At 46.3% G+C, this 27,343-nt stretch overlaps 3 protein-coding genes and 1 pseudogene across 17 annotated transcripts in view; 2 read left to right on the forward strand and 2 right to left on the reverse strand.

The window, feature by feature from the left end:
• Nucleotides 1–12,836, forward strand: part of rapgef1b (Rap guanine nucleotide exchange factor (GEF) 1b) — a 34,912-nt gene extending 22,076 nt beyond the window's left edge. For 5 of the 11 annotated variants that reach the window (XM_084686666.1, XM_084686668.1, XM_084686662.1 and 2 more), the window contains 16 exons: nucleotides 958–1,119; nucleotides 2,951–3,097; nucleotides 4,086–4,178; nucleotides 5,146–5,243; nucleotides 5,617–5,722; nucleotides 6,652–6,727; nucleotides 7,241–7,325; nucleotides 7,568–7,660; nucleotides 8,006–8,191; nucleotides 8,354–8,438; nucleotides 9,393–9,487; nucleotides 9,660–9,738; nucleotides 10,010–10,111; nucleotides 10,534–10,631; nucleotides 10,861–10,989; nucleotides 11,398–12,836. In XM_084686666.1, the coding sequence (XP_084542792.1) occupies nucleotides 958–1,119; nucleotides 2,951–3,097; nucleotides 4,086–4,178; nucleotides 5,146–5,243; nucleotides 5,617–5,722; nucleotides 6,652–6,727; nucleotides 7,241–7,325; nucleotides 7,568–7,660; nucleotides 8,006–8,191; nucleotides 8,354–8,438; nucleotides 9,393–9,487; nucleotides 9,660–9,738; nucleotides 10,010–10,111; nucleotides 10,534–10,631; nucleotides 10,861–10,989; nucleotides 11,398–11,548 (1,785 nt within the window). In that variant the 3' untranslated portion in view covers nucleotides 11,549–12,836. The remainder of the gene's footprint in view (nucleotides 1–957; nucleotides 1,120–2,950; nucleotides 3,098–4,085; nucleotides 4,179–5,145; nucleotides 5,244–5,616; nucleotides 5,723–6,651; nucleotides 6,728–7,240; nucleotides 7,326–7,567; nucleotides 7,661–8,005; nucleotides 8,192–8,353; nucleotides 8,439–9,392; nucleotides 9,488–9,659; nucleotides 9,739–10,009; nucleotides 10,112–10,533; nucleotides 10,632–10,860; nucleotides 10,990–11,397) is intronic. The other 6 variants (XM_084686667.1, XM_084686664.1, XM_084686669.1 and 3 more) reach the window with 6 other exon arrangements.
• A 135-nt stretch (nucleotides 12,837–12,971) lies between these two features.
• On the reverse strand, nucleotides 12,972–16,153 carry uck1 (uridine-cytidine kinase 1). Of its 2 annotated transcripts, none has more exons than XM_084687960.1 (7): nucleotides 15,942–16,153; nucleotides 14,987–15,146; nucleotides 14,701–14,797; nucleotides 14,417–14,559; nucleotides 14,222–14,316; nucleotides 14,083–14,131; nucleotides 12,972–13,864 (listed from the first exon to the last, which is right to left on the reverse strand). In XM_084687960.1, exons 1-7 carry the CDS (start codon nucleotides 16,026–16,028, stop codon nucleotides 13,671–13,673), a joined length of 825 nt encoding a protein of 274 aa, XP_084544086.1. In that variant the 5' UTR covers nucleotides 16,029–16,153; the 3' UTR covers nucleotides 12,972–13,670. The 2 variants fall into 2 exon arrangements, with proteins under 2 accessions (XP_084544086.1, XP_084544087.1); XM_084687961.1 differs by lacking the exon at nucleotides 15,942–16,153 and adding an exon at nucleotides 15,476–15,629.
• Nucleotides 16,154–20,107: 3,954 nt separating this feature from the next.
• ctsz (cathepsin Z) lies at nucleotides 20,108–24,376 on the forward strand. Of its 3 annotated transcripts, XM_084686584.1 has the most exons (7): nucleotides 21,626–21,788; nucleotides 22,179–22,256; nucleotides 22,642–22,805; nucleotides 22,964–23,143; nucleotides 23,252–23,402; nucleotides 23,528–23,690; nucleotides 23,808–24,376. In XM_084686584.1, the coding sequence occupies exons 1-7, from the start codon at nucleotides 21,670–21,672 to the stop codon at nucleotides 23,931–23,933; spliced, it is 981 nt and encodes a 326-aa protein (XP_084542710.1). In that variant the 5' UTR covers nucleotides 21,626–21,669; the 3' UTR covers nucleotides 23,934–24,376. The 3 variants fall into 3 exon arrangements, with proteins under 3 accessions (XP_084542712.1, XP_084542710.1, XP_084542711.1); XM_084686586.1 differs by lacking the exons at nucleotides 21,626–21,788; nucleotides 22,179–22,256 and adding an exon at nucleotides 20,108–20,123; XM_084686585.1 differs by lacking the exon at nucleotides 22,179–22,256 and having other exon boundaries at nucleotides 21,629–21,788.
• Nucleotides 24,081–27,005, reverse strand: LOC146236092 (negative elongation factor D-like; annotated as a pseudogene). The gene is made up of 6 exons (XR_014740933.1): nucleotides 26,994–27,005; nucleotides 26,499–26,629; nucleotides 26,172–26,338; nucleotides 25,680–25,815; nucleotides 25,145–25,282; nucleotides 24,081–24,994 (listed from the first exon to the last, which is right to left on the reverse strand). The product of XR_014740933.1 is annotated as a negative elongation factor D-like (transcript).
• Nucleotides 27,006–27,343: the final 338 nt, after the last annotated feature.

Below are 27,343 nucleotides of genomic sequence, written 5' to 3' on the forward strand. Positions count from 1 at the left end.
TAGAGGATGAGGACGGTGTCCTGCTGGACGATGACGATGACGTGGCTTAGTGCTGGAGAGGAGCTACCTACCCTGATGGATGAGCCCTGCAGAGCACACAGACACAAACACACTGTGTATGCAGACCGAACGAGAGAGACAAAGAGAGAGAGGGAGGGAGGGAGGGAGGGAGGGAGGGAGGGAGGGAGGGAGGGAGGGAGGGAGGGAGGGAGGGAGGGAGGGAGGGAGGGAGGGAGGGAGGGAGGGAGGGAGGGAGGGAGGGAGGGAGGGAGGGAGGGAGGGAGGGAGGGAGGGAGGGAGGGAGGGAGGGAGGGAGGGAGGGAGGGAGGGAGGGAGAGATATTTTGTAAATACAAAGAGACAAACTATCGACACAAAGACAGGGACACGCCGAGGGACACTGGGACAGACAGTATTCAGAAAGACGTGAGAAGGGAGAACTCGAGAGACCGCAACCACTTTCGGGATGACCACATCCACCCCGAATGCAGCTCCGCGCGTCCAACTCCTGAACCGCTCTCCCTCTGTCCGCCGTCACCGCCAGCCTTGGGACAATCTTCGACCTTTCAGCGACCACGGGGGAGTGTGTCTGTGTGGGTTTACAGTCAGGGTGACACACCGTGTTTCTCCTCTGGATTCTGTCAGATTCCTGGATGCTGCGCTGTGGCAGCGAGCGCCCCCTCTCTCTCTCTCTCTCTCTCTCTGCCTCTGAAACCTAACTCTGCTTCTCTTGTCCGCTTTGTACTGATCAGACTGATGACCTGTCCTGTTCTTTTCTTTCTCCCTCTTTCCTTTAACGCCCTCTCCCTCCTTCCCCCCCCCTCCTTTCCACTCTTCCTCGAGACTCTTCCTCTGTTCACGCCAATGTTCTCCCTCTCTCTCTCTCTCTCTCTCTCTCTCTTTTTTCCTCCTCCCTCCTTTTCCCTCTCTCTCGCTCCTTCACCTCCCCCCCCCTCAGACCTCCCACTCCTCCTCCCCCTCTTCCTCTTCCTCCTCCTCTCTCTCCTGTCACTTCCAGCCCTCGGTAGTGGCCCTGGAGGAGGCGGGGCCTGGGCTGGGGCTCAGCATGTCTGTCTCTAACTCCTACCTGAGTGGCCACGCCTCCCTGACCACGCCCACGGTGAGTGAGCCCCGCCCTCTCAGCGGGGGGGGGGGGGGAGGCGGGTAAGGGGCCCGGTCCTGCTCTGTGTGGTTCCGTGCCGGGCCCCCTCCGTCTATTTTTTGGTTCCGTTCTGTTTGGCTGTGTTGTTGTCTTTTGTTCCTTGTTCTGTTCCCATTGTGTGTGTGTGTGTGTGTGTGTGTGCTGTGTCATTTTGTTGTTATGGTGTTTTGTTTGCTCTGTGGGCATGGCTCCATTCTAGATCATGATCGTGGCAATTAGGTGGTGTGTGTGTGGTGAGCGACGCCTGTGTTGACGTGACGAGTGTGGTGTTGTTGTTTCATGCGGACTGGACCTAGATGAACCAGGGGATCATCTCTGAGATGATCAGACCAGGGCTCTGGAACAGCCTGTCTACCTGCTGAATGGGCCCCCGAGTCATGACACCACCCTGACCTCTGACCCTCTGTGCATTAGAGCAGGGGGGAGGGATGTGCGTGTGTGTTGGGGGGGAGGGATGTGTGTGTGTGTTGGGGGGGGGGGGGGTTTGTGTGTGTGTGTTTGTTGGGGGGGGGGGGGGGGAGGGATAAGTGCGTGTGTGTGTGTGTGACCCTGAGGGGGGCAGGACGTATGCATCGACAGCAGCGTGTGTGCATCAACATCTCCCTGAGGAACCGGAGGAATGCTCCCCAGATGGACCTGATGCTAAACAGACTCCCTCTTCCTCACCTCTCCTCCCCGTCCTCTTCGCTCCACCTCTGCCCCCCCCGTCCTCCCCTCTCTGTGCACCCTCTCTCGCTCCTCAGCTCTCGCCTCACTCTCGCTCTGTATTGTCTAACCCTATGCCCTCCATCCTCTCTCTCTCTCTCCCTCTCTCATCCCCTGTTCCTCCCTTTTTCCGCGAGCACATCTTTTCCTTTTCTCCCCTTTCCTCCCTTCTTTCTCCCCTCCTTTCCTCTCTCCCCTCCCCCCGCCCTCTGCTATGTCTGCCAGTGGAATGTCCACATTCCTGAACTCCTCGGGGCGTGATGTTTTGGGGGGGGGGGGGGGGGGTGCTGTCATGGGAGAAGGGAAGGATGGAGGGAAGACAGAAGGATGGAGGGAGGCTTGGAGGGGGAAAGCAAGAAGGAAAAATATAATTCCTCATTTTCTATGGACTCCCTCCTCCCCATGTCTGTCTGATTGGCTACTAGGAGGTTTGGTACTGTGTGCATGTGTTTGTGTGTCAATAAATGAGCCTGTATGAGAGAGACGGAGAAAGAGACAGACAGACAGACAGACAGACAGACACACAGACAGACAGACAGACAGACAGACAGAGGTGTTTATCAGTGATCTGTTCTGGGTGCTGGTATGCAGCGTCAGGTCTGGTATGTAGGACGTGCTCCAGCAGGTTGGTCTGCCTCTGACTGGAATCTCCTCACCTCAACATGCTGACCTCACACACTCACACTCTGCACAGATGCTTGTTTGTTGACGCGCAAAGGCGTGTTGCGCACGCACACCCAAAGTTCTGGAGAAGGGCAGCCCTGTGATCCCGGCATGTGTGTTTGTGTTCATGCTGTCCATCAGTCAGCGGCTCCTCTGTGTGTTCCCTTAACACAGAAGATAAAGCTCTATGTTGCCATGGCTGGAGGTGTGTTGTGTGTTTAGGTGTGTGTGTGTGCACAATGTTCTCAGATAACAGTCCATTAACAGTTCTGCTAGGTAGGAGGTGCTGGAGAACATGGTGAACTCTTTTTCTCTCTCGCTCTTCAGCTGCTGGTTCTTTCTGTTCTTTCTTAGCCTCTCTGACCTCCCATCCTGTCCCTCCTTCCCTTTTCCTGCTTCTCCTTCTTTCCACCAATAACAGAGCTTGGACCAAGCTTCCTTGACCAATGCCACCATTCTGGATGGCAGCGGGGGCGGGCCCAACGGTTCCCTGGCCGGCTCATTGGGCTCTGTGGCTGTCTGTCTTCCTTCTGAGTCTTCTCTCACCGACTCTCTCCACACCTCAGCGGTGAGCCTCCACCATAGTCAGACAGACAGGCAGGCAGGCCGGCAGACAGACAGACAGACAGACAGACAGACAGACAGACAGACAGACAGGCAGGCAGTCAGACAGGCAGTCAGACAGGCAGTCAGACAGGCAGTCAGACAGACAGACAGACAGACAGACAGACAGACAGACAGGCAGTCAGACAGACAGACATACAAGCAGACAGACAGACATACAAGCAGACAGACAGACATACAAGCAGACAGACAGACATACAAGCAGACAGACATACAAGCAGACAGACATACAAGCAGACAGACGGGTAGAAAGGCAGGTAGGCAGAGAGACACACACACCTCTCGAGATGCACATTCAGCAGGAATGGGTGCGTGGCCGCGTGGAACAGGAAGACGGCAGTTCCTGGATCAGATAAGAGATGGGAGCATGGATATTCCTTAGCAGTGTTCAAGGTGGATTCAGCTCAGACAGCAACACCGTGACACACATCCGCCAGACCGCCCATACGGTTACAACTCTCACCATGTGTCATAGCCCCCCCCTTCCACACCCACACACACAGTTATAGACTAGTCCTGAGCAACACAGCCTCTACAAGTAAGTTCTCGTGTGGACATGTCGATTCAGGGGTATGGTGGTAGATAATTAGGTTTTGAGGGCCCGTCGACAGGAGCTGTAGCATCAGCGCGTATGCTGTTGTTTTCTTACTGTAGTGTGGTATTAAATGGCACATTGTGTAATCGGTGCTGCAGAGAGCCACCATGAGAACACGTTGGTCTCCGTGGGCTACTGCATTCTCTGTCAACTCAACCACAGAGAGACCACGAGTGAATCACGAACCCTACTGCCCCCTGCTGGTTACCTAGTGGTACTGCAGAGTGAAAGCCCCTAGGAGACCTCTGTTGTGATGCAAACGCCTGATCCTCTCCCCCCATCCCTCCGTCCTGCTTCCTCAACGGTCGTGTGTGTGTCCCCTCCTCTCTTCCCGTAGAGTGAGAGCGCCAACGACGAGGGCGGCGAGGGGGAGTACGTCAACCTGTACTCGTCCAGCCAGGCCAATGGGGAGCTCCCGCTTCCCCTCAGAGTAAGTAGCTGACCCAATCAGCATCCAGGCCCCAGGGACCAGTTCCATTTTTGACACGTAACCTGCATCCGTGAGTCCCGAACTGGGCCGATTCCATTTCGACCCACCCCAATCAGTTCAGGATGTCAACTGGAACGCAGCAGGCTGTGTCTCATTCCAATGGAACGGCTGGTTGAATGAGGGGCCTGTTCCTATCCTGAATTGACTAGGCTCAAATGGGATCTCAATGCAGCCTAACCCCCCCCACTCACAGCATGCAGGTGCTGGGATTGTGATGGGGGGCATGCGATGCTGCTAACTGGGGAGATGTCAGTGTGTTGTCAAAGTATGGTCTGGCTGATTGAATGGCTGGCTGGCTGGCTGACTGGCTGACTGTAAGAGCTGGGCTTCCAAAGTGCGTGGTATCATCTCTTCCAACCCGGACTGAAGCTGCCTGCGCCAACTCAATGGCTGTATGGCCTTGTGTGTGTGTGTGTGCGTGTAACTGACTGGGGATTTACTATAACATATGGTTCACTGGTTTCTAATTTTCCAATAACATTCCCCATAACAGCCTGTGTGTGTGTGTGTGCGTGCGCGCGTGCGTGTACGCGTACGCCTAACATCTGGTTGGTGGCATGTTGTGTATCGGTGTTGGTCTGTACATGTGTGTGTGTGCCCATGCATGTGTGTACGTAACTCTTGGTGTCTGTTCTGCTCTGTGGCAAAACATCTACAAACGATGGTGGATTTCACACATACATATCTCGTCATAGCCCTATACAGTAGTGTCATGTGACTTGATAAAGGCAGCATGTCACATGACCACTGCTAATACCCTGTAACTAGTGCATGGGATCAACCAGACCCTTAGATACCTCTCTCCTCATTGCATGGTCTCCTGTTTCACTAACACTACACCTGGTTCCACTTGATGTTACTCTCCACTCACCCTGATACATCTCTCCCTCTCTCACACACACACCAGGAGCCAATCGCAGCTGATGATGTCCTTCAAGACTCCGCCCCTCAGATGCCCTCCTCCAACAGTAAAGAGGCTTTGGACAAGGAGAGGTACGAGATCAGGTGACCGTGCGGGGTGTAGTGTGTGACTGCTGACGTTAGACTCAAGACGCTAATCCTGCTAATGATGCTACTGATGCTAGGTAACATGCTAGTTTGAATCATGCTAGAACACGGTTGTGTGTGTGGGCTTGAATATTGCTGAATTGCTAAAACCCTAAGTAAATGACGCTAGGAAAAAGTGCGGTGGATTATACGTTGTGTTACACTGCTAGTCCTGGAAACAGAGGTGCTACTGGTGACATTAGATTGAATAGTTTTTGCCAGCTAGATTAGGCTATATGGTTGTGGTGTAACCTGTTGTTTGTTTCTGATTAGTTTTATATGTATTGTTGTTATATGAATTTGCAAGTGTGTTTGTGTGTTGTGTTTGCAGAAGGCAGAAGTCTACAGAGTCAGGCCAAAGCGACGAGGAGGAAGTGGACGAGCTCTCTCTCATTGACCACAAGGAGATTATGAGCAGGATTACACTAAAACAGGAGGTAACACACTCACTGATGTTACAGTATGCTACCCACACAACACTGCTGATGTTACAGTATGCTACATGCTAACATTTCCCCTTACATGGTGTTGGGATTTTTTTGGGTTGGTCGGTTTTGTTGGTCCCATCAGCGGTAGCTGTTGAGTTGTATGACGTGAAGTTACATCCGTAGTACATCATTCAATACAAAACACATGCGTGGAGAGGCTGCTAGTCTGTTGGGATGTTCATGATCAGTTGACTTCCTGCTGCCCTCTAGAGGCAGTCGTGAGGAACTGCATGGCAGGTTCCCCCCTCATTTCCTTTCTTTTTTCTGTTTGCTGCAGTCTGACAGGACTGTGTGTCTGTGTGGGAGTGAGGGAGGGAGGGTGATTGTCTGAAATTCTGTTCACTCTGCAAGGTCAGAGATGGGGAGGGAGGGATAGTGTGTGTGTGTGTGTGGGGGGGGGGGGGGGGGGATGAAGAGAAGGGGCGGTTTTAGCAACAAAGGACAGCTGTAGCTTTAAATGAAGGTATTACTGGGGTGATCGGCTGCTGTGATCAGCATGTGCCAGCTCTCCCTCTCTCTCTCCATCCCTCCATCTCTGTCTCTCTCCATCCCTCCATCTCTCTCTCTCCATCCCTCCATCTCTCTCTCTCTCCATCCCTCCATCTCTCTCTCTCTCCATCCCTCCATCTCTCTCTCCTTCCCTCCATCTCTCTCTCTCCATCCCTCCATCTCTCCCTCTCTCCATCTCTCTCTCTCTCTCCCTTCGTCAGGGAGGGTGGTGCGTGGCAGGGACGATTGGGGGCGGACAGAGAAGAGGGGAGCTGCATTTTGGGCTAGACTGCATTCCTGTTTTAATTCCTCATCAATGCTCTCTAACCCGCTCTCTCTCTCTCTCTGTCTCTCTCTTTTTCCTCGCCCTCTTTGTTTTTCTCCGTCAGAATGATGATGGTCCCGACGTGAGGGCAGGATCAGGAGACATCCTGCTGGTTCATGCCACGGAGACCGACCGCAAAGGTACGCATCTCTCTCTCTTTATCTCTCACTCTCCCCATCTCTCACTCTGTTTCTCTTTTCATCTCACTCTCTTTCTCTCTCTGTCTCTCTCTCTATCTCCCCCTCTCAATCACTCTCTCTTTGTGTTTCTCTCTCTCCCTCTCTCCCCCTCTCCCTCTCTCTAATCAGATTCATCCTTTATATATGCTACTGTGATTCTAGGTCAGCGTCTACTGTGAGCCTTGATTATAGATCGGAACCTGAGCTGAGCTAGGCTCATTACTGAGTGAACATGAAGGGGCTGATAAAATGAGCTCCTTCGCCATATGGTTCTGTTTAATCCAGGATGAGGTTAGATAGTAATAGCTCCAGGCAAGTTGGACTCGCGTTATTTATTTTGTGTGTGTGTGTGTGTGTGTGTGTGTAGGCCTGCCTCGTGAAATCCTAAAAGATGAAATCCGAAGACTTAGTGTTTTCATCTCTGTGTCTGAAGCAGTGGACTGAGCATGCGCTGTCCTCCCTCTCCCCCTCTAGATCTGGTGCTGTACTGTGAGGCCTTCCTGACCACCTACCGCACCTTCATCACCCCTGAGGATCTCATTAAGAAGCTACACTACAGATATCCTTCACACACGAGCCCCTGCCACTGGTCTGACCCCCGCAGCTCAACCGCTCGGCAACAGTTTCGACCGTAATTCTGCACCAGAAAATGATTCCGTCCATGTGTCCGTTTGTGTTGGCGCGCATGACAGCCGCGTGTTGAACTCTGGAAGGGGAAGTGGTCTCGTGTAGCTAGCAGGGTTGCATGGGACGACGTTCTTTTCCAGGAATTTTGGTCTGTTTACCTTGACCCCGGAGCACATACACCAGGTTCTGTCACAGCCCAGACACCTTCAAAAAGCGGGTCAGCAAGAACACCTTCTTCGTGTTGGTCCGCGTGGTGGACGAGCTGTGGTGAGTAGGAGCCTCCGGCTGAACTGTGGAGGACCCTGCAGGATCTCCTGAGGTTCTGCTCTGAGAATCTGGAAGCAGAACGCGTCCCTGCTACGTGAAGGAATTGATCCTTTCTCTCTACTCTCTGTCTCTCTCTCTCTGTCTCTCTCCGTCTCTTTCTCTCTTTTGGACTCCCCTCCCTCCCCCCGGTCTTCCTAATCCTCTCTTCCTTATCTCCTTCTGTCCTCTTCCCCGTTCCATCCTCTTATCTGTCTTTCCATTTTCTCTCATGGCTGCACTCTCTCCTCTTTCATCCCTCCCTTTCCTCTCATGCCCCTGTCGCCCCCCCACCCCACCTGCCCCCAGTCTGGTGGAGCTGACGGAGGACATCCTGAAGCAGCTGATGGACCTGGTCTTCAGGCTGGTGTGCAACGGCGAGCTCAGCCTGGCCCGCGTCCTCCGCAAGAACATCCTGGACAAGGTGGAGCAGAAGAAGCTGCTCCGCTACACCAACTCCCTCAAGCCGCTCGCCGCCCGCGGCGTCTCGGCCAGGTACGGAGGGGGGGGGGTGGGAGGGGGGGGGGTGTCAGGGGTACACGCCACGCCAGAGGCCGTTTGGGGTTAGGGGTCAAGGGGGTCGGGGATTGGAGCGTAAACGCGCCCCACACCAGAGGTGTGCCGCCTCGGGTGACGCTCTGGTGTTCTGTCCTACAGACCGGGGACTCTGCACGACTTCCGCAGTCATGAGATCGCCGACCAGCTTACTCTACTGGACGCCGAGCTCTTCTACAAGATTGAGGTAGGAGACGCTTCCTGTTGCGGTCGCAGTCCGTTGCTAACGGATGAGACCGGAACGTGTCTGGGAACCCAGTGGGAGTGAACAGGGGCGAGTCAGACATTATTGGTTCTCAATCCTCTCTCTCTCTCTCTCTCTCTCTCTCTCTCTCTCTCTCTCTCTCTCTCTCTCTCTCTCTCTCTCTCTCTCTCTCTCTCTCTCTCTCTCTCTCTCTCTCTCTCTCTCTCTCTCTCTCTCTCTCTCTCTCTCTCTCTCTCTCTCTCTCTCTCTCTCTCTCTCTATCTATCTATCTATCTATCTATCTATCTATCTATCTATCTATCTATCTATCTATCTATCTATCTATCTATCTATCTATCTATCTATCTATCTATCTATCTATCTATCTATCTATCTATCTATCTATCTATCTATCTATCTATCTCTCTCTCTCTCTCTCTCTCTCTCTCTCTCTCTCTCTCTCTCTCTCTCTCTCTCTCTCTCTCTCTCTCTCTCTCTCTCTCTCTCTCTCTCTCTCTCTCTCTCTCTCTCTCTCTCTCTCTCTCTCTCTCTCTCTCTCTCTCTCTCTCTCTCTCTCTCTCTCTCTCTCTCTCTCTCTCTCTCTCTCTCTCTCTCTCTCTCTCTCTCTCTCTCTCTCTCTCTCTCTCTCTCTCTCTCTCTCTCTCTCTCTCTCTCTCTCTCTCTCTCTCTCTCTCTCTCTCTCTCTCTCTCTCTCTCTCTCTCTCTCTCTCTCTCTCTCTCTCTCTCTCTCTCTCTCTCTCTCTCTCTCTCTCTCTCTCTCTCTCTATCTATCTATCTATCTATCTATCTATCTATCTATCTATCTATCTATCTATCTATCTATCTATCTCTCTATCTCTCTATCTCTCTATCTCTCTATCTCTCTATCTCTCTATCTCTCTATCTCTCTATCTCTCTATCTCTGTCTGTTTGTCTTCCCTCCTTCCTTTCTCCCAGATTCCAGAAGTGCTTCTGTGGGCCAAGGAGCAGAATGAAGAGAAGAGTCCCAACCTGACCCAGTTCACGGAGCACTTTAACAACATGAGCTACTGGTGAGACGAGAAACATTCTCTTGTCTCTCTTTCCGTCGTCTCTCTCTCTCTCTTTCTGTGTCTTTCTAAGGCTCTTTCTTTCTCAGTAAAACACGCATTAAAAAAACAACTCTTGCACACACACACACACACACACACCTCCCTGGTAACGTCTGTCCTGTTGGTCTTCCAGGGTGCGCTCTCTGATCATCCAGCAAGAGAAGGCCCAGGACAGAGAGAAGCTGCTCCTCAAGTTCATCAAGATCATGAAGGTTGGTCAAACCATCACACACACAACACATCTTTCACCCCTCCCAACATCCTCAAATACGTTTTTCTTTCTGGACACGGACAATGAATTTGTCGTGTTGACTTGTGTGTTGACTTGTCCTCCTATTGCATCGAAAGTGAATCTGTGAAGCATCTGTAGTTTCCGCTGTTCTACGTTCCTTGGTACCGGACCTGGAGGATTCTCGCAGTCGGTAGACTGGGATTGACCCCGATCTCACTGTGACGCCCCTCCCTTCCTCTTCCTCCTTGCAGCACTTAAGGAAGCTGAACAACTTCAACTCGTACCTGGCTATTCTGTCGGCCCTGGACTCGGCCCCCATCCGTAGGCTGGAGTGGCAGAAACAGACCTCTGAGGTGAGCCAGGCCGGAGAGGAGAGACCGATGGTCTGTTACGCTGTGACTGCACTGTAATCATTCACTATTGTGACGCTGTCCTGGCACTGTTATGATGGTGAGAGGAGGAACAGAGTTGGTTGTCATCAGAGGGTGAGGGGGGCTGGTCTAGGAAGTAAGTGCGAGTGTTCCACACACAGTTCCTGGGTGTGATCTGAGTGCGAGACAGGCTGTTCTAGAGAGTGAGACAGGCTGTTCTAGAGAGTGAGACAGGCTGTTCTAGAGAGTGAGACAGGCGCCACGTCACTGTGCTACGTCTCAGATATCATGCTGTTAAACACGCATGAAGCCAGCCTTAGAGCACAGAGGATGTTCATGTCACTTACCTCCCTCCCTCCCCCCTCCCCTTCCTCTCCATCCTCCCTACCTCCCCCCTCTCTCAGGGATTGGAGGAGTACTGCACATTGATTGACAGCTCTTCGTCCTTCAGAGCGTACAGAGCAGCTCTGGCTGAAGTGGAGCCACCCTGTATTCCATACCTGTAAGTGAGAGCTGTGCGTGTGTTTGTGTGCGTGTGCAACATGCGACAAATCAGGTGAATGGGACTGTCTACTCTTTTTCAAATCCCTCTATCTCTTCCACTTCTCCCTCCCTCCCTCCCTCCCTCCCTCCCTCCCTCCCTCCCTCCCTCCCTCCCTCCCTCCCTCCCTCCCTCCCTCCCTCCCTCCCTCCCTCCCTCCCTCCCTCCCTCCCTCCCTCCCTCCCTCCAGGGGTTTGATCCTGCAGGATCTGACGTTCGTCCACCTGGGGAACCCCGACCTCATAGAGGGGAAGGTCAACTTCTCCAAACGCTGGCAGCAGTTCAACATCCTTGACAGCATGAGGCGCTTCCAGCAAGTGTAAGTCACCAGGATACAGCCACACGCACACCAGGACCCAGACTTACACACACACACACATTTATACTATATTCACTGCAGGAGATGTGCTGCGATTTTATTCTTAAGTGACTTAAATATCTACTTTCTGTGGTCTTATTTACATTTACATTTAGTTATTTAGCAGACGCTCTTATCCAGAGCGACTTACAGTAAGTACAGGGACATTCCCCCCGAGGCAAGTAGGGTGAAGTGCCTTGCCCAAGGACACAACGTAATTTGGCCAGCGACCCTCTGATTACTAGCCTGATTCCCTAACCACTCAGCCATCTGACTCCTATTTGCATCCAGGCATAACCTCATGATAACCAAAGTCATAGGACATCTTTCATTCTGCCCCATCCACCTCCCCTCTCCCCCCCTCCCCAGGCACTACGAGCTGAAGCGCAACGACGACATCGTCTCCTTCTTCAACGACTTCAGCGACCACCTGGCCGAGGAGGCGCTGTGGGAGCTGTCCCTGAAGATCAAGCCCAGGAACATCACCCGCCGCAGGACAGAGCGCGAGGAGAAGACCTAGAGGCCTCGCCCCCCCCGACCCCTGTCTCCGCCCCTTCACAGGCTAGGCCACCCCCCTCCCCCCACTGTGCTTCAGACACTACACTCACTTTACTACAAACAGACCCACAGATGGAGGGACTGGGAGACCGACGGACACTTAGAGCAGGAAAGGAGGAGGAAGAGAGGAAGGGCAGACTGAGAAACTGCAGATTAAAAACTGTTTACAGAAGCTCCACTGCTGTGGGCGACTGGGTTTGGGATTATAATCTGGACTGGGATTGGGATTATAATCTGTCAACTCTGCTGTCTACTATGGAGTGAAGCTGGCAGGGGAGAGAGACCCTGTACAACCATGGGAGATAGGAGAGGAGGGAGAGGCACTGTGCTGCCAAGGAGGAGAGGATTTAAGGAGGAACCCTGACCAGGGGAGGACAGGGAGCTGAAGGCGCCTCCCGTCCACTCCCTTCTGGATTGGAGATTGTGTTTGCGCTCGCGTGCGTGTTTGAGATGAACACTACTCTATAGCCACCTGAGATATTCCCAACTAACCCGCCCCCTTCACCCACCACCCCTCACCCCCATGTGTTTGCCATGGGGTCAGCCGCCCCCACCCACCGACACACACTTCACCCCAGCACACCTTCCCCAGCGTTCCAGAACAGTCTGACAGGAACTGTGATTTCACAAAGCAGACTGGGCTGGGAGTGGGTGTGTCTGGGGCCGGGTGGCCTCTGAGGGGTGGACCGACCATGAGGGGCGGGACTTACTAAAGAGATTTTGTTCCGAGTTTTTTTTTTTGTGTGTAAGAATCATGTATGGTTATGATGTATTATATACAATACTCCTTTTGTTCTGAAAAAGGATGTTTATGCTCAAATGAGAAGAGCTCATTTTAGAGAGCTTCTCCCAAGTGCCATAGAAATGTGCACTGAAAAAAGCTAAAAAAAAAACAAATACACAAAAAAGAGAGCTTACTAAAGATGCTGTGATCTATGTCTGTCATTCTCAATCATTGTGTGCCATGTTCAAGTATAGACCACCATCAGGCAATCAGAATCACGTGTGTAGTTCAAACGTGCGTGTGTGTACAGTACTCGTCAGAAAGTGTGCATGTGGACAGAGCGTGTGTTTGTGCGTGTGGGAATGAGGGATGAGAGAATGGGAACACGTAAACAGCAGTCCATTAGAGACGTGTGTTTTGTCAGTCCATTCAGTGCTCTAGTTTTTCATTCATATTTCTTTGAAATAATTGTCTCAATCCACACATCACTGTTCTCCAAACCCAATAAAACTGCTCTGTTTATATATACCTGCCTGGGCTGTTTTTCTCCAAGCAGGAGAGAATATCCTGTCATGCTCATTTTGCTCACTGTGAGACACGAGATTTAGTTAACTTAATTTCCATGCAACTTGACAGCTCCCCCAAAAAATCTAAATAGCCATTCACTCGTTAAGTATTTATTACAGTTTAATTTTTTTGGAAGAATACAAAAAAAAAAGGTTTAAGGCATCAGTTTACCTTTTAAATATACAGAACATCAGGAGGGCAATGCAGATGCTACCATATTTTACATGGGCTGATATATATATATATATACACACATATATATATACACACACACACAAATACATTCATAATTAAATGCTCAAGCAACCAGAAGTTAATTCATGACAGAGAGTTTGAGTAACTTCATAAATAGTAGAACGTTAACCGACAGTGAACCACACAGGTTATAAAACAAATAGTGCAAAGCGAAATTCATTCAACACAAATATGATCTTTAGGGGGGGGAAAAACTTCGATTGTTTCTATCGTGTGTATCCACCTCTTCAGAATGGGTTTTATTTGCCATGAAAGTTTGCACAGACAGTGCAGTTTGCTCTTTGACAGTTTGGTCTTCCTAGCAAAGCTGGAAGGTTGTTCAGAATGGAAGACACGACCTCAGGAAGATTAGTGTCACTATGCACCTGTCTGCAGGTTGAACCTCGAGTGGTTCTGTGATCTGCAGGTGTGTCAGCGACCCACCTCGCTAATAGAGCTAGACCTCGTCAGTAACTACACACACACACACAGCACACTCACACTTCTACCACACACACATACACACACACACACACACACACACACACACACAGTTGTCTCAGTGCGGGCGGCTGCTGGGCTCCAGTAGGGCTCTCTTCCCTGGGGGGTTGGGGATGCCGTTGGCCAGCTCCCCCTGCTCGGAGATGACCCTCTTCAAGCCCCTGGCGTGGCTGTTTAGGGACCCGCGCTGCCACTTGCAGATGTCACCGTTCAGGATGTCCTGGATGTGCTGCACTATCAAGTTGATGGCCACTGAGGAGAGAATGAGAGGGGAATGGACCTAGTACATCTTTTCTGAAATGTGTCTCAGTTTGCTCCCTCTAGGATTAGGTACAGGGTCTGTGGCGCATACTAAATGCACCATTTGTATGTTGTTTTCGATAAAAACCATCCGCTAAATGAATAAATATAATGTCAATGTAAAACAGGAACACTCGTCAAAATGATGCCTTGTGAGATATTGGTAGTACCCATGTTGTCAACTCCTCGAGGAATGATGACATCAGCATACTTCTTGGTCTGGGAAAATACAACAACAAATATTTTTACAGCCGATGAGATAGTGGAAAAAGATCAATACTAGACAGCGAGGGTTCACAGGAGACTCACAGGCAGACAGAATTCTTCGAAAGCCGGCTTGACAAACGTGGTATACTGAGTGAGGATCTGCTCCAAGTCTCGGCCTCTTTTCATGTCACGCAATACTGCAAGGAAAGCACAAAAGGTCAGGAGAAAAAACGTGTGTGTGTGTGTGCGCGCGTGTGTGCGTGCGCGTGTGTGTGTGTGGTGGGCGGGTGGAGATACCTCTGCGTGACAGCCTGACGTCAGAGTCTGTATCCACAAACAGCTTCATGTGGAACATGTCTCTCACTTCCTGCATGTAGAAGACCAGGATCCCCTCGAACAGAACCACGTCCGCAGGGTAAACTGTGATTTTCTCCTGCAGCCTGGACACACGTAGACACCAACCATTTACCTGGAGTATAAGACTGCCGATGACAATGTCTATACATTGTCTGTTTTGAGTAAGAGGGCAACTGAATTTCCATATGTTGTGGCTTCTGGGAAATGTGTATGAAATGTCTTACCTGGAATGGGTGACAAAGTCATACGTAGGGACCTCCACCACTCTCCCCTCGACTATGTCTTTCAAGGTCCGGTACATCAACTCGTTGTCAAAGGCATCTGCACAAGACAAATCGATTATCCAGTAACATGCTTTCTCTAAATCGGATACAATATTTAATAAGTTTCACAATCAGTAAAATACTTGTAGTTTCACTTTTTGTAAGGAGGATGCATTGCAACACGTGTGAACTGAATTTATCTGATGTAATACTACAACTACGTATGTTAGTGACTACAGTAACCTACCCGGGTGGTCAAAGTTATATTGGCCCTTCAGCGCCTTGGCCTTCTGGTCGGGAGTCAGGACCCGGTAAAAACTGTCCTGGCTGACTATAGCCACCTTCCGCTGACGATGGTCCACTTTGTTCTGCCCCAACATTTCCATGATCTTGCCACATACCGTTGACTGAAAATAGACAACGTATCAGTAGCAGTCATTGACATGGTATACACATGCTCCTGTTTAAAGACTCCAGTGTTTCCTCTACGTGCATTTTGCAGCGGCGGCCCGCGAAAATGAAATTCCAACAACGTTTACTTCAGCTAGGCCTATGCCGTAAACTTAGGTCTACGTATTCTATGTAATATTCATGATTGTATTTTCAGATGAGTTTGTTCGCTACATTTTTTTCCTCCCTGAAGAGAAAGATGCCTATTGCTTCAGATAGCACTGTAGGCTACAATTCAGATAGCGAGGGGATCCGAAATTTTGAAGGAAAATAAAGTATTTCTCACTTTAAATCCTTGAGGAAACACTGGACTCCGACCTTTTATTCCCACCAAACATGCAACCGCGTGACTCACTGCTTGTGGAACTAGTCCAAACACAGCACGAGATTTATTGATGTTGGCTTCACTATATCATACTGGCTACTCTTCAACATAAGCTAGTGGTTTACTTGGTACTAAGCTACCCGCTGAAAGCTAATGTGGTTTGCTAATTGATAGCCTAATATGTACATTCTGAATCCGTATTTGATGTGATGTGTGAAAGGGCAGGGGTGTGTCTGTTGTATGACAGTTGAGAGCTATGCTACTGACTAGCAAACGTAAGCTAAGCTAGCTAACTTGAAGTAAAAAGTAGCTAGCAAGTAGCTAATACATACTGCGCCATTTCTGCAACGATAGCCAATCAAGTTAACTAGCACTAGCTAGCTCCGTAGCACACAAAATGTGTACATGACAAAGTTAGCTGTAATACCTTGCCACTTGCTGTCCCGCCGCTAACCCCGATCAGAAAAGGACGGTGCCTCGGCCGCTCCACCTCCATCAGCCCCATGGACGTCATATATGGACCGTTTTGTGAATACAGCTGGTTGAATTTGCTCCAAGCTAGTTACTCACTCACTGACAGCAGATAATGTCTAATATAGGGAGAACTGCCACTCTCGGGAAACTTCCGGGTTCTGAACTGGTTGCAGTTCCATGTGAGAGCGCTAACGAGCGAGTGCAGAATGAATGGAGGTCTATGGAGCTATACATTTACATTTTGTCATTTAGCAGACGCTCTTATCCAGAGCGACTTACAGTAAGTACATGGACATTTCCCCGAGGCAAGTAGGGTGAAGTGCCTTGCCCAAGGACACAACGTCATTTGGCACAGCCGGGAATCGAACCAACAACATGCACTCGCTCACAATACACATATGAGATAGTGGTGTACACAATCACATTGCCTACATCTTTCTCTAGTTTTACCAGCCTTCAAATGTGGCCATCCCCTTCCCGGTTGCAAAAGCATGTCTCAAAACATTAACCGCTAGCCTACATTGTCATATAATAATGTATTCATATAGCACAAATACTTCCACTAAAACGGGGCGCGCGGATGAGTGAGGGGCAGCGCTCTTACCACGGGACCATACTGTACTCAGTTTGGTTGCTCGATCAATTATTTTAAGATCCCAAAAAATAAATGTTATGAACGAAAAGAAACAAAGACGTTCCATTGTTTATAATAAAACAAGATATATGATAACATATTTTTGACACTTGCAAATCGGAACATTTGTCACAACATAACCTTTATTTATCAAGGTGTCACTGACGATTGTGTTTCGAGGACTTGACATCACTTGATTCGTTCCATTGCTCGATACAGTCGCCATACCATAAACTGACCAGCAGATGTCCCTATGGAGAAGATGTATCGAACGCTTCGAATAAGCGACAGCTCGTTGCTTCGGAAAGCTTCGTTTCCCCCATCACTACTGTCAGGTCCATCCCAATCTCGATCATCCCAATCTCGATCATCCATAGGGATCGAGAAAATCAGCTATATGTTACGCAAATATTTTGATTATCTACAAATCAAAACTGCTTTGATAACTCGCATACCATGTATCTTTGTATCTAGTTTGAGAGGGGATAGCCACTTAGCTTCTAGCAAACATGAGCAGATGAGCTTGTGTGCGCCTCCATGTGGTTTGGCGTACTTATGGCATGTCATTGTCCCCCAATTTCAGCCGCCTCTATAAAATCATCGATCTTTTTTCGCAATAAAAGGATACTGATGGATTAGATGTGCAGTTACTCCAGTGATACTACAAGTCGTGGCAAGATTTTTACAATAAATAATTCACGTATACTAATGGAAACATGTATTTATTTTATAATGCAAACAGCAACACAATAATTATATTATTTACTCGAAAGAAGGGATGTGTCATACTCGTCGCAGCTAGCTAAATCACACAATTGATATTAGCCATGATACAAGTCCAAAACAATACTTCTTCACCCTAAAGCCTAAGAGAGCGATCTATCAAACTATTTCTAAGAACAAACATAGCTCAGATAAAACTGAACTCAAATTGTTCAGTTATTGCTCAGATAATGATAATAATAATAATATTAGCTCTACAAGTGTTGGAAGAGGGTTCACATTGTTCAGATGCATGTACCAAACAGTATGTTCTAAAAATTTGTTGTCCAATTGACATATTTTGGTTGAAGAAAAATAAATCCCTGCATTGTTGGTTCACATAACAAATGCATGAAAATAAGTAAAGTGAAAGGTTTTGCCCCACTTTGCAGTTGAAACCTAATGTGGAACTATCTGCATCAAGTCATTGCTTGGAAAGAGGAGTTGATTGGCTTGGAAGCCAGCCACTATAACAATACAGTGACTTAAGTCTTTGTAGTTTTGCAGTGTAGCCTAGTCTGAGGAAGAAGTGGGGAAGTAGCACCGTTGTCACCAAGAGCAAGATCAAAAGGGAGGGCAACCGGTTCACAGGGCAGACAGTTCAGATATGACTTGTAGATACAAGTACTTTTTGTCACAGGTTAACACGAACATTAATGTAAAGTGCTATGTCCTGGGGAGAAAAAACGATATGCGGCTGCGGCTAGCACAAGTACTGAAGCACCTCACAAGGCAGCATCTACAAACAGCTTTGAGTGATCCATGTTCATCATGAAAGTTTGCACAGACTAGGAATGTACTTTGGCATCGACAGCAACACCTGTTAAGCAGGCAAAACTTGATTTTACATCGCCAGTGCAGAAAATGTCTGAAGGTGAGCTTTAAAAAAATATTGCAAACTAGCAGGAAGAGATGCTACTGCTGCGTACTGTAGAATCCTGTGATGTCATGTTTAACTTAAAGTTAAGCTTTTGTGTTATGCACCTATTGTTTGGTAACTAAAGATGAAAGAAGGTTACATTTGGTTAGAGGTTACACGTGTTACTAAAATGTTAAGTATTAGTAGGCTATGTTTTAAAAAGCTAAAAGGCTAAACTGTTCCATGTTTGACTTGTATTTAATTATTGAAAGACTTTCCTTTCTGTTGTCTATCCAGTCAAGGTTTTTAGGGATTGCAAGAAGTAATGCATTACATTACTTATTGAGTAATTAAATTACTTTTCAGACAGAGTAATTACAAAAGTAATTTAACTACAATATTGATGAAGTAATTAGTAATAAATTACTTTTTTTTAAGTAACTTACCCAACAACGTTCAATTGGTTGATCAAATACATTTCCAAGCATTATATATTTGTAGCCTAGGCCATTGACTTAGAATACCGGTTGCTAAAAGTGTACTTTTTGGGTTGGGTATTAAATAAGTGCACAAAGTTATACATTTAGTCATTTAGCAGACGCTCTTATCCAGAGCGACTTACAGTAAGTACAGGGACATTCCCCCCGAGGCAAGTAAGGTGAAGTGCCTTGCCCAAGGACAAAACGTCATTGGCACGAACCGGCAATCTTCTGATTACTAGCCCGATTCCCTAACTGCTCACCAATCTGACTCCCATCTGACCTCCTTACACTGACCAGATTGTATAGTAGAACTGCCTATGAAAGAACTTAGTGACGTTGCCGTCTGTGCTTTGACTTTGACAATATGCAGTTAGAGATTAACAAATCTACAAGCTAAATAGGGTGTGTGACAGTCCCAATAAACCCGCACTTTGTTCTTTGCTCGCAATACTATTGGAATAAGCAAAAATCTAAATGACTAATCCTAGCAAAATTCACATTGGAATAGAATACAACGCTGAACAAGTTGTGTTTTGTTGTTTTTAACAAACACATTTCTAGTAAAAATAAATGTGTTAATTTGTAAGAGGAATTTTAAGCAGTTAATATTTACTTCAACAATAATATAGGATTTAACCAGGCAATAACTTGCTTTGAACTTGCACAGAAAATCACATGCATGGTTATGAGTTAGCCTGTAAAAATCACCCCCAAAAATTATTAACCAACGCTTACACTTGCATTTTATTTGCTGACTCGCATAAATTGTCGCATGACTTGGTTTCCTTTGTTCTGCATTTTCTCAGGGGATATCCACTGGGAAGTACCATGCGGCCGTGATGACCAACAGTGAGCAATGGGAGGCTGCTTGTGTGCGTGCTGGCTGCAGCAGTGGAGACCTGGCTCATCCTCTGGTCTACTGCCCAGAACTGCACTTTGGCGAGTTTACCTCCGCTGTGGCTGACGTGAAGAACTCTGTAGCAGTAAGCTGTCCCCCTCCTCATCCTCAAGTGTCAAACTTCTCGTCTTCAAATTTTGGAGCTCATAAAAGTCGTTTCAGAAACATCAAGAAATTTTGATTTTTGTTCTTGCTAGTTAGGTTCGATGTCCATGGAAGATTCATGTTGAAAATAAGTCCAAAATATGTGTGAACACTGATTTATATTAGGTTGAATTTGGTTTCGTAAAACATTGGAATTTATAAATAACCAACAAACCTTGGTTTGAGAATTCTGGATTTGATGACACTTCTTTATGCTGAGATGCAGTGCCATTGGTGTGTTTCAGGATCGGATGAATGCTCAGAGCTCCTGTGCAGGCCTTTTCATTGGCTCTCACCTTGGCTTCGACTGGCCTGGGATCTGGGTCCATGTAGAGATTGCCTCCCCTGTCCATGCTGTGAGTACCTGGATCTATTTTTTGCAGTTCCATTCAGTCACATTGACCCCAAAAGTCTGCCTGTCACAGTAATGCAGTCTCATGACAACAGTAGTTACACATTTGCCCTTGCATTCTAGTGGCGGTATCTGTCAGGGGTACTCATTATTTTTTAGGGCCATTCTTCGTGATATGCACTGATCAAGGTGGTCACACTTTATACTTTTCAGAGATAAAGTGATTATAAAATGAGCTGGTAACGGGCAGGCATTGCAGTTTCTCAGCAAGTATAACATGAATGGCACTTAATTGACTGGTCTCCATTTGTTTCAAACTTCTCTCAATAATTGGTGGCATTATGGATGTGTGACATTTTACCCACTTGTGTATTTTGCTGACCTGGTTTGGCTTATTGTAGGCCTACTGTAACACTGAAATGAATCTGTTTCCTGAATCAATGCCCTCGTAAATAGACACCTGAAGTAACTGACTGAGGGAGTATCTTCACTGAATTTTTCTTTTCGGTTTCCGTCTTGCAGGACTTTAATTAAACATGTTGGCGGTTTTCTACCATAGCCTCTATAAACTGATGCCAAACTTGTAGTTATGGACTTGATGAACTTTAACTGAATACAATTTTATCTTTGGAATAAAGACAACAACAATAGATGCTGGTTTTCGTGTTGTCTTGTTCTAAAATTCTTATACAAAAAATGCATGTTGTAGGTAGGGCTAATACTGAAATGGTATTGCAGTTGCCTACACATTCATGTTCTAGTGAAAGAAACATGAAACGACGGAGACTACAAAATACTGAGATTGTTTTTCATCTTTTGCGCAAGAGGTTTTTTTCTGCTTTTGAACGCAGACATAGTATTGTGCGGGCTATCAAAGCGGCCCGTTCTGTCTTTAGTCTGTGTAGATAATAAAATGTAACTTTTTTTTTTTTTTTTTTTTACATATTTAAGACTTTAGGCCGGGGCTCTTTATGTTACACATTTGCTCACGCATCTGTAACTCTAAAGTTTCAGCGCGTAGACCAGGGGTGGGGAACATTTTTATGTTAGCTGGCACGGATCAGCCTGCTTTTGACTATCATAATTACGGAAAGGGATCGTATAATTGTTTATATTGCTACCATTTTTTAGACTGCTTATTGATCCGAATGTTAATCAGGCGCGAAGCCAGACGTTGTAAACATTCGGGGCTTAAGTCAAACCAACAACGTTTTCTGAGTTTGATTTGCTAGAAAGGAATTCCACACTTAATGTGTAACATTTTTTGGTACATTGGTACGCAACGCTGCGCGCCTCCACGGTCCTCTTACACATATTAAAATAGTGCTGCTGCCAACGAATAATTCACCTATATACCACATATGGTTCCAGCAGTGCCACTCACTGCAGTTCCTGCAGTGCCATGGCGGGCCGGACCAAATGATGTCGCGGGCCGTTCCCCACCCCTGGCGTACAACAAATCTGCGCTGCGCACGCGCATAAACAAGGAACAAGGCAGCATAAAAACCCCGAACTGGATAGAGAAGTCATATGACTTTCATGAGTTCAATATGGCTCGGACGCTTGTATTGGTTTTGTTTATGTTGTCCGGTGTTCTGGCAGGACGGTACTTCAACGAGAATAAACCATGCTATCAGCCTACACCAAGGAAAACTCACTTCGGCGTTAAGTAGGTTAAATATGTTTTGGTTATAGAGACGGATTCTTTGTTGAATCCATCTTTGTGAATATGAGAAGTAGTGTGCTTTTTTTCTCAACACTAAATCGAGCAAGTAGTCACTAACTGGTGGCGTAGTTTCGGTTCCTTGATCTGCAAAACAACATTTTTAAATAAATGTGGATACTAGGTAGTTTCCTCTTGGCGGGTATGAGGGCAGAACAGCCTGTGCCTTCTGCATTTTAGAAGTTGTCAAGCAGCATTAACATCCGTAATCGTATACGAATGTAAACAATTTCTGAAAATGTTACTCAAGTGTAATGTACGTTCAATATTGAATATGGAATAATGTTTGCCACTGGCAGTTTTATGCGTTACATTGACTTAAAAGCAGTGATTCAGTCTATTGCAGGCGAAGCATATCATGGCTATTCGACGTGTGAAATCAATGAAGCAGTCAAAGCCCAGTGTGGAGACAAGGTAGCAGAGTTCTGGCTTGGTTTGGAGACTGGAATCTTGAAGCTGTGACTGACTAGATGGCATGTGTTGAAACTTGTCAATACCTGTCCTTAAAAAGTTCATTTGACGGTCTCTGACGCTACAAACATGCATGCCAAGTTTGTTTTTTGAGGGTATATCAGTGTTGTGATTGTTTTGGCTTGTCTTGACTGATTAGGCTATGGTTTGAAATACTGTGCTGGCTATAATGTGGTTGTTGGAGATGTGCTACTGAGACTAAAGGGTTTGTAACACAAACTTTTTTTATAGTCTTGTCATGCTTGAATATTCAGGTCAAGCACTTGCATATGACTTTAATACAATGTAGGTAATTCATACTTATATAAGTACGCTGTTTTTATAACAGGACAACAGTTCGTCCTCATGAATTCTTAAACCTTGAAGAGCTGCCAAAGACATGGGACTGGCGAAATGTCAATGGCACCAATTATGTGAGCACTACTCGTAACCAGCACATTCCACAGTACTGTGGTTCCTGCTGGGCTCATGGCAGCACCAGCGCAATGGCAGGTATGCTGTAATTCATCTTCAAGTCAACCTCCTCTTTCTTAAGCTCAGCCTTCTTTTTTGGACATTTTTAGTGCAGAAGTTTGTATTTACATTATAACATTATTTAAGAATAATTGGTCATCTATAATCTACCACAATGTTCATTGCATCCGTGTAAGATCGCATCAACATCAAGAGGAAGGGAGCCTGGCCCTCTGCCTATCTGTCTGTCCAGAATGTGGTGGACTGTGGTGATGCTGGCTCCTGTCATGGAGGTGACCACTCTGGGGTGTGGGAATATGCCAACAAGCATGGCATCCCTGATGAGACCTGCAACAACTATCAGGCTAAAGACCAAAGTAAGTAGCTTCTTGGCACCCAACATCAATGGCCTGTTTTACATATTAGATGATCAAAAACCAAGTTATAGTACTCGTGAAGATGAATTTTGTTTTGTTTATCACCAGAATGCAAACCTTTCAATGAATGCGGAACATGTACTACTTTTGGGGTGTGCAACGTAATCCAGAACTACACTCTGTGGAAGGTGGGGGATTTTGGGTCCGTCAGTGGGAGAGAGAAGATGATGGCGGAGCTCTACGCTGGAGGACCCATCAGGTCTTGAACTTAATTTGGTCAATGTGACTATTTAGAGGTTTCATACCTTTTTTTTTTTTTTTACTTTTTTTTTTACTTTTTTTTTTACAAATAATAGTTAATTTGTATAATTTTGTCTATCCTAGCTGTGGGATCATGGCCACAGAGAAACTTGATGCCTACACTGGGGGTCTGTACTCTGAGTATGTTGAGTATCCTTCTATCAACCACATTGTATCTGTAGCTGGCTGGGGAGTTGAGAATGGTGTTGAATACTGGATTGTCCGCAACTCATGGGGAGAGCCCTGGGTAAGCTAATTTACATTTTTGAATAGTCAACATTGCCCTGAGAATTCATAAAATTGGTTTCCACAGAAGTTTTGCTTGTACATTTAAAATGTTAAAATGTATTTTTCTCTCAATCAGGGTGAAAAGGGCTGGCTTAGAATTGTGACCAGTGCTTACAAGGGAGGAAGTGGAAGCCAATACAACCTAGCACTGGAGGAGGACTGCATGTACGGAGACCCTATTGTTCCCAAGAGCTACCTGTAGATTAAGAATCATGGGGCCCAAAGGAGTTTGGACAAGATGATTTAACAGGTTCCCCTAAGATTTGTATCTAGTATCTTCCTATGACAATCTCAGGTTAAGGACTTTTGCAACATAATGGTCTGCACTGTGTAAAACCACAAAGGGAAAGATTTTTAAAATGTTTTTAATTCCTGCCTTGATTGGCTTCTTAAACATGCTGCTTTTGATTACATAATGGAACAAAGATGCCTGGATTGTTAATGTTCAGCCAAAGGTGAGATGCCTCATTGTTTTAATGTTGTGCCTTCAGAAAATATTTTACTGGAACAGCCCTAGCCTCTGTCAACAGCTTATGTGTGTCGTGGTTTCATATTCTAATGTAGAAATCTGTCAAAAATAAATCAGTATTAAATTGATTTGAAATAGCAAAATTATGAATAAACCTGTGGTTTCATACAGTCCAATGGTGGCATCTCATTGCTATAACAATAGCTAGTTTGAGTGGGAGGAGTGGGTTACGTCTTTCAAACCCTTCTGATTTCCAAGTACTGGTGGAAAGCTATAGTTTGCAAACAGATTAATACAGCACAATTGAAAACAAATGAATCAATACATCTGACACCATGCTGACAGAACATGGATAATAGCATAAGGTACAACTTGAGCCCAGAATACATTCATCAATATTACTTTATACAGATTAACATCTTGGATTTGTGAGAAATTGAATCCCAAACACACATTTATTCCAATTACATAAAGGTAAAAAATGCTAGATTTATGAAGGTGTGCCAACATTTTCTTTTGTCTGCTCCTATAGCATTTCAATATAACTTATTTCAAAGTACCACTTCATTTTAATTGTTCTAAACACCTGTCAAATTGGGTTTGTACCACCTCAATTGTGAACAATTTTGTGTGAATTGATTTCAGTGTGCTCCAAAAGCAGTACTGTTCCATTTGCCAGTCAGCTGACATTGCTTGCTTTGAGGTCCTGCCTTCAGTCTTTCCCTGTTCTTCCAGCTGCATCCTCAATCAGGGCTGATCTCAATTCATCATGATGAAGTTAGACTTGCAATGAGCTGGAAAATAGAAAAGGAACAATTCATCATTGTATCTTATGTAAAAACTATTTAGGGAGAACATTTTGGACAATCAATTCAGTATGATGCTGACCTATGAACTCAGCCACAGGGTCATGATCAGGGTCATCACAGGGTCGCTGTGCTTACCTGATGCACTGGTACAGAGTGCTGAGTTCAGCTGCAAGTTCTGTTGCTCCTCTGTTTTCATTGCAGCAGAGGTTGTGGACAGTCTCTTGCCTTTGAAGTGAATTTAAGCGTGTCTTTGTTTATATTTACCCTCTTATTCTGTGGGTGAATTGAGAAGTTCAAAACTTTAAACCGGATACATTTTCAGTCTGCATTTTGACAGTGATTAATGTATGTTTACATTAACAAAATATTCTGCTTTCCTCCCAAAAAGTGTTCATACTAAGCTGTTTACATGGCTAATGAAAATTAATATTCCACTAATATCTCCGTTTGCATTCCGGGCATACTCCGATTCAAGTCTTAATCATAAAATATTACATTTTGAATAAAACCTTATTCAGAAAATTCAAATAAAATATGCCGTTTACATGACCAGTATCATATTTGGAATAATAGTGGAATATTAGTCTGCACGTTAACAGTCAATAACTATTGACTATTAACAATATCAAAATGCTGAATTCTGTGTCAGGGATGTTCTGGTTTCTCATACCTTCTTCCAAGGTCAAGGCCACAGCAGCTGCATAAGCCAGAATGTGAATGTACTTGTTTTTATGATCCTGGTTGATCTTAGAGCCGGGCTTGAACAGTGACTGCATGAATAGGTCAAGGAAGGCAGGCACTCTGATCTATAAGGTACAACAGCAACATTTCATTCATCAGGAGGAGACAGGCTGGATATTTTACTATTTATAATTAGTAAACCCAAGTCAGCTATAGTTTGTTTAACCCCTGTGTTATCTTTGGGTCATTGTGACCCATCAGTCATTGTGACCCACCGCCGTATTGCGACAACTTTACCGCATACAAAAACAAAGTGAAGCACTTTCTTTTAACCGTCGGGGCTGTCTCAGACCCCCCACATCGCGAAGGTTAATAGAAAATGCTTTTTATTTGTTTTGGTATTTAGTGAAGTTGTCCATGGGTGATGTGACCCGAAGGCAGCACAAGTGTTAAGTGCATGGGAATTATGCACAGCTCTCACCAGTTCCACAGGAGGAGGGTCCATGCTGCTGAACATTTTGAAAAGTAGTGATATCAGCGAGATTGAGTGCCCCCTTGGACAACGTAGCTCCCAGGGCCTAGCAGGCTCGTGGGTAGGCTGCTGCTGCTGTGCCCAATGCTAGAGTAATCTGACTAGCATCATGGCCCCTGAAACACATATCATCACACAAATCTATATCAGACACACCACATACCCCTCTTGCCAATTTATTTGAAAATATCAGAACCATAATATCATTGCATCGAAGGAAATATAAGAGAATGCTTGAGAGAGAGAGAGAAATGCTTGAGAGAGAGAGAGAGGTACCTTTGATGTGCTGACTTCTGTACTTCCTGGCCAATCCTGCACATGGCTGACCCCCCCTGCTCCTCCTGGGAGAGGATGGACATCATGGCCTGGGCAAACTAGTATGTGTGCTCCTCATGACACAGCATCTTCTGTAGGAGAAAGAGGCCACCACTTTGTCAGACACTCATACTGGGATATTATTACAGAATTTGGTGAGAATTCCTCTTCAACATGAGTGAGTGGGACTTGCAGCAAACTCTGGTAGGTTCTTCTCCAGGTTGTCCTCTCCTCCATCTAGTAGTGTGGCCAAAGAACGGACCTGGAAAACACCTCCAACTGCTGGCCTGCTGTCCACACACTGGGTATCTCCCCTTGGTACCCAGCGTCTGAAATGAGCTGAACACACACAGGGAATTAGCGAGACAGATTCTAGAATTGCTCTGCATATCTGACATGAAATGGTACATCTTTTATATGCCTCTATTTGTTTCTGTGGAATGGGTGAAGAACTACCTTGTTCAGCATCAGGCAATCAGGATGGGGTTAGGCGTCGGCTAGCTTGTAAAAGAGATCTCTCCAGGTCGTGTGGGCTATCGTCTGTTCTAGCCAAGCAGGTGTCTGAACAGAAGACATATGTTTCTAATAAATTACAATACTAAGAGCTTTTCCAATTATAACCAACATGAAAATAAGGTCTGAGATCTCACCTCTCCCTCCACGGTGAAGCTTTTTGAGGGTCAAAGTGTTTAATAAGAAGACTTTTCAAGTGATTTTCTACCCGCTCTTGCACCTGTGCTGGCAATACAAACAATTAAAATAAATGTATGTTTATCTGTCTGGAAATAACGTGGCTGGACACAACA

The sequence above is a fragment of the Hypomesus nipponensis genome, chromosome 22 (assembly GCF_054491055.1).
Source record: "Hypomesus nipponensis isolate SF chromosome 22, ASM5449105v1, whole genome shotgun sequence".
Lineage (NCBI taxonomy): Eukaryota > Metazoa > Chordata > Actinopteri > Osmeriformes > Osmeridae > Hypomesus > Hypomesus nipponensis.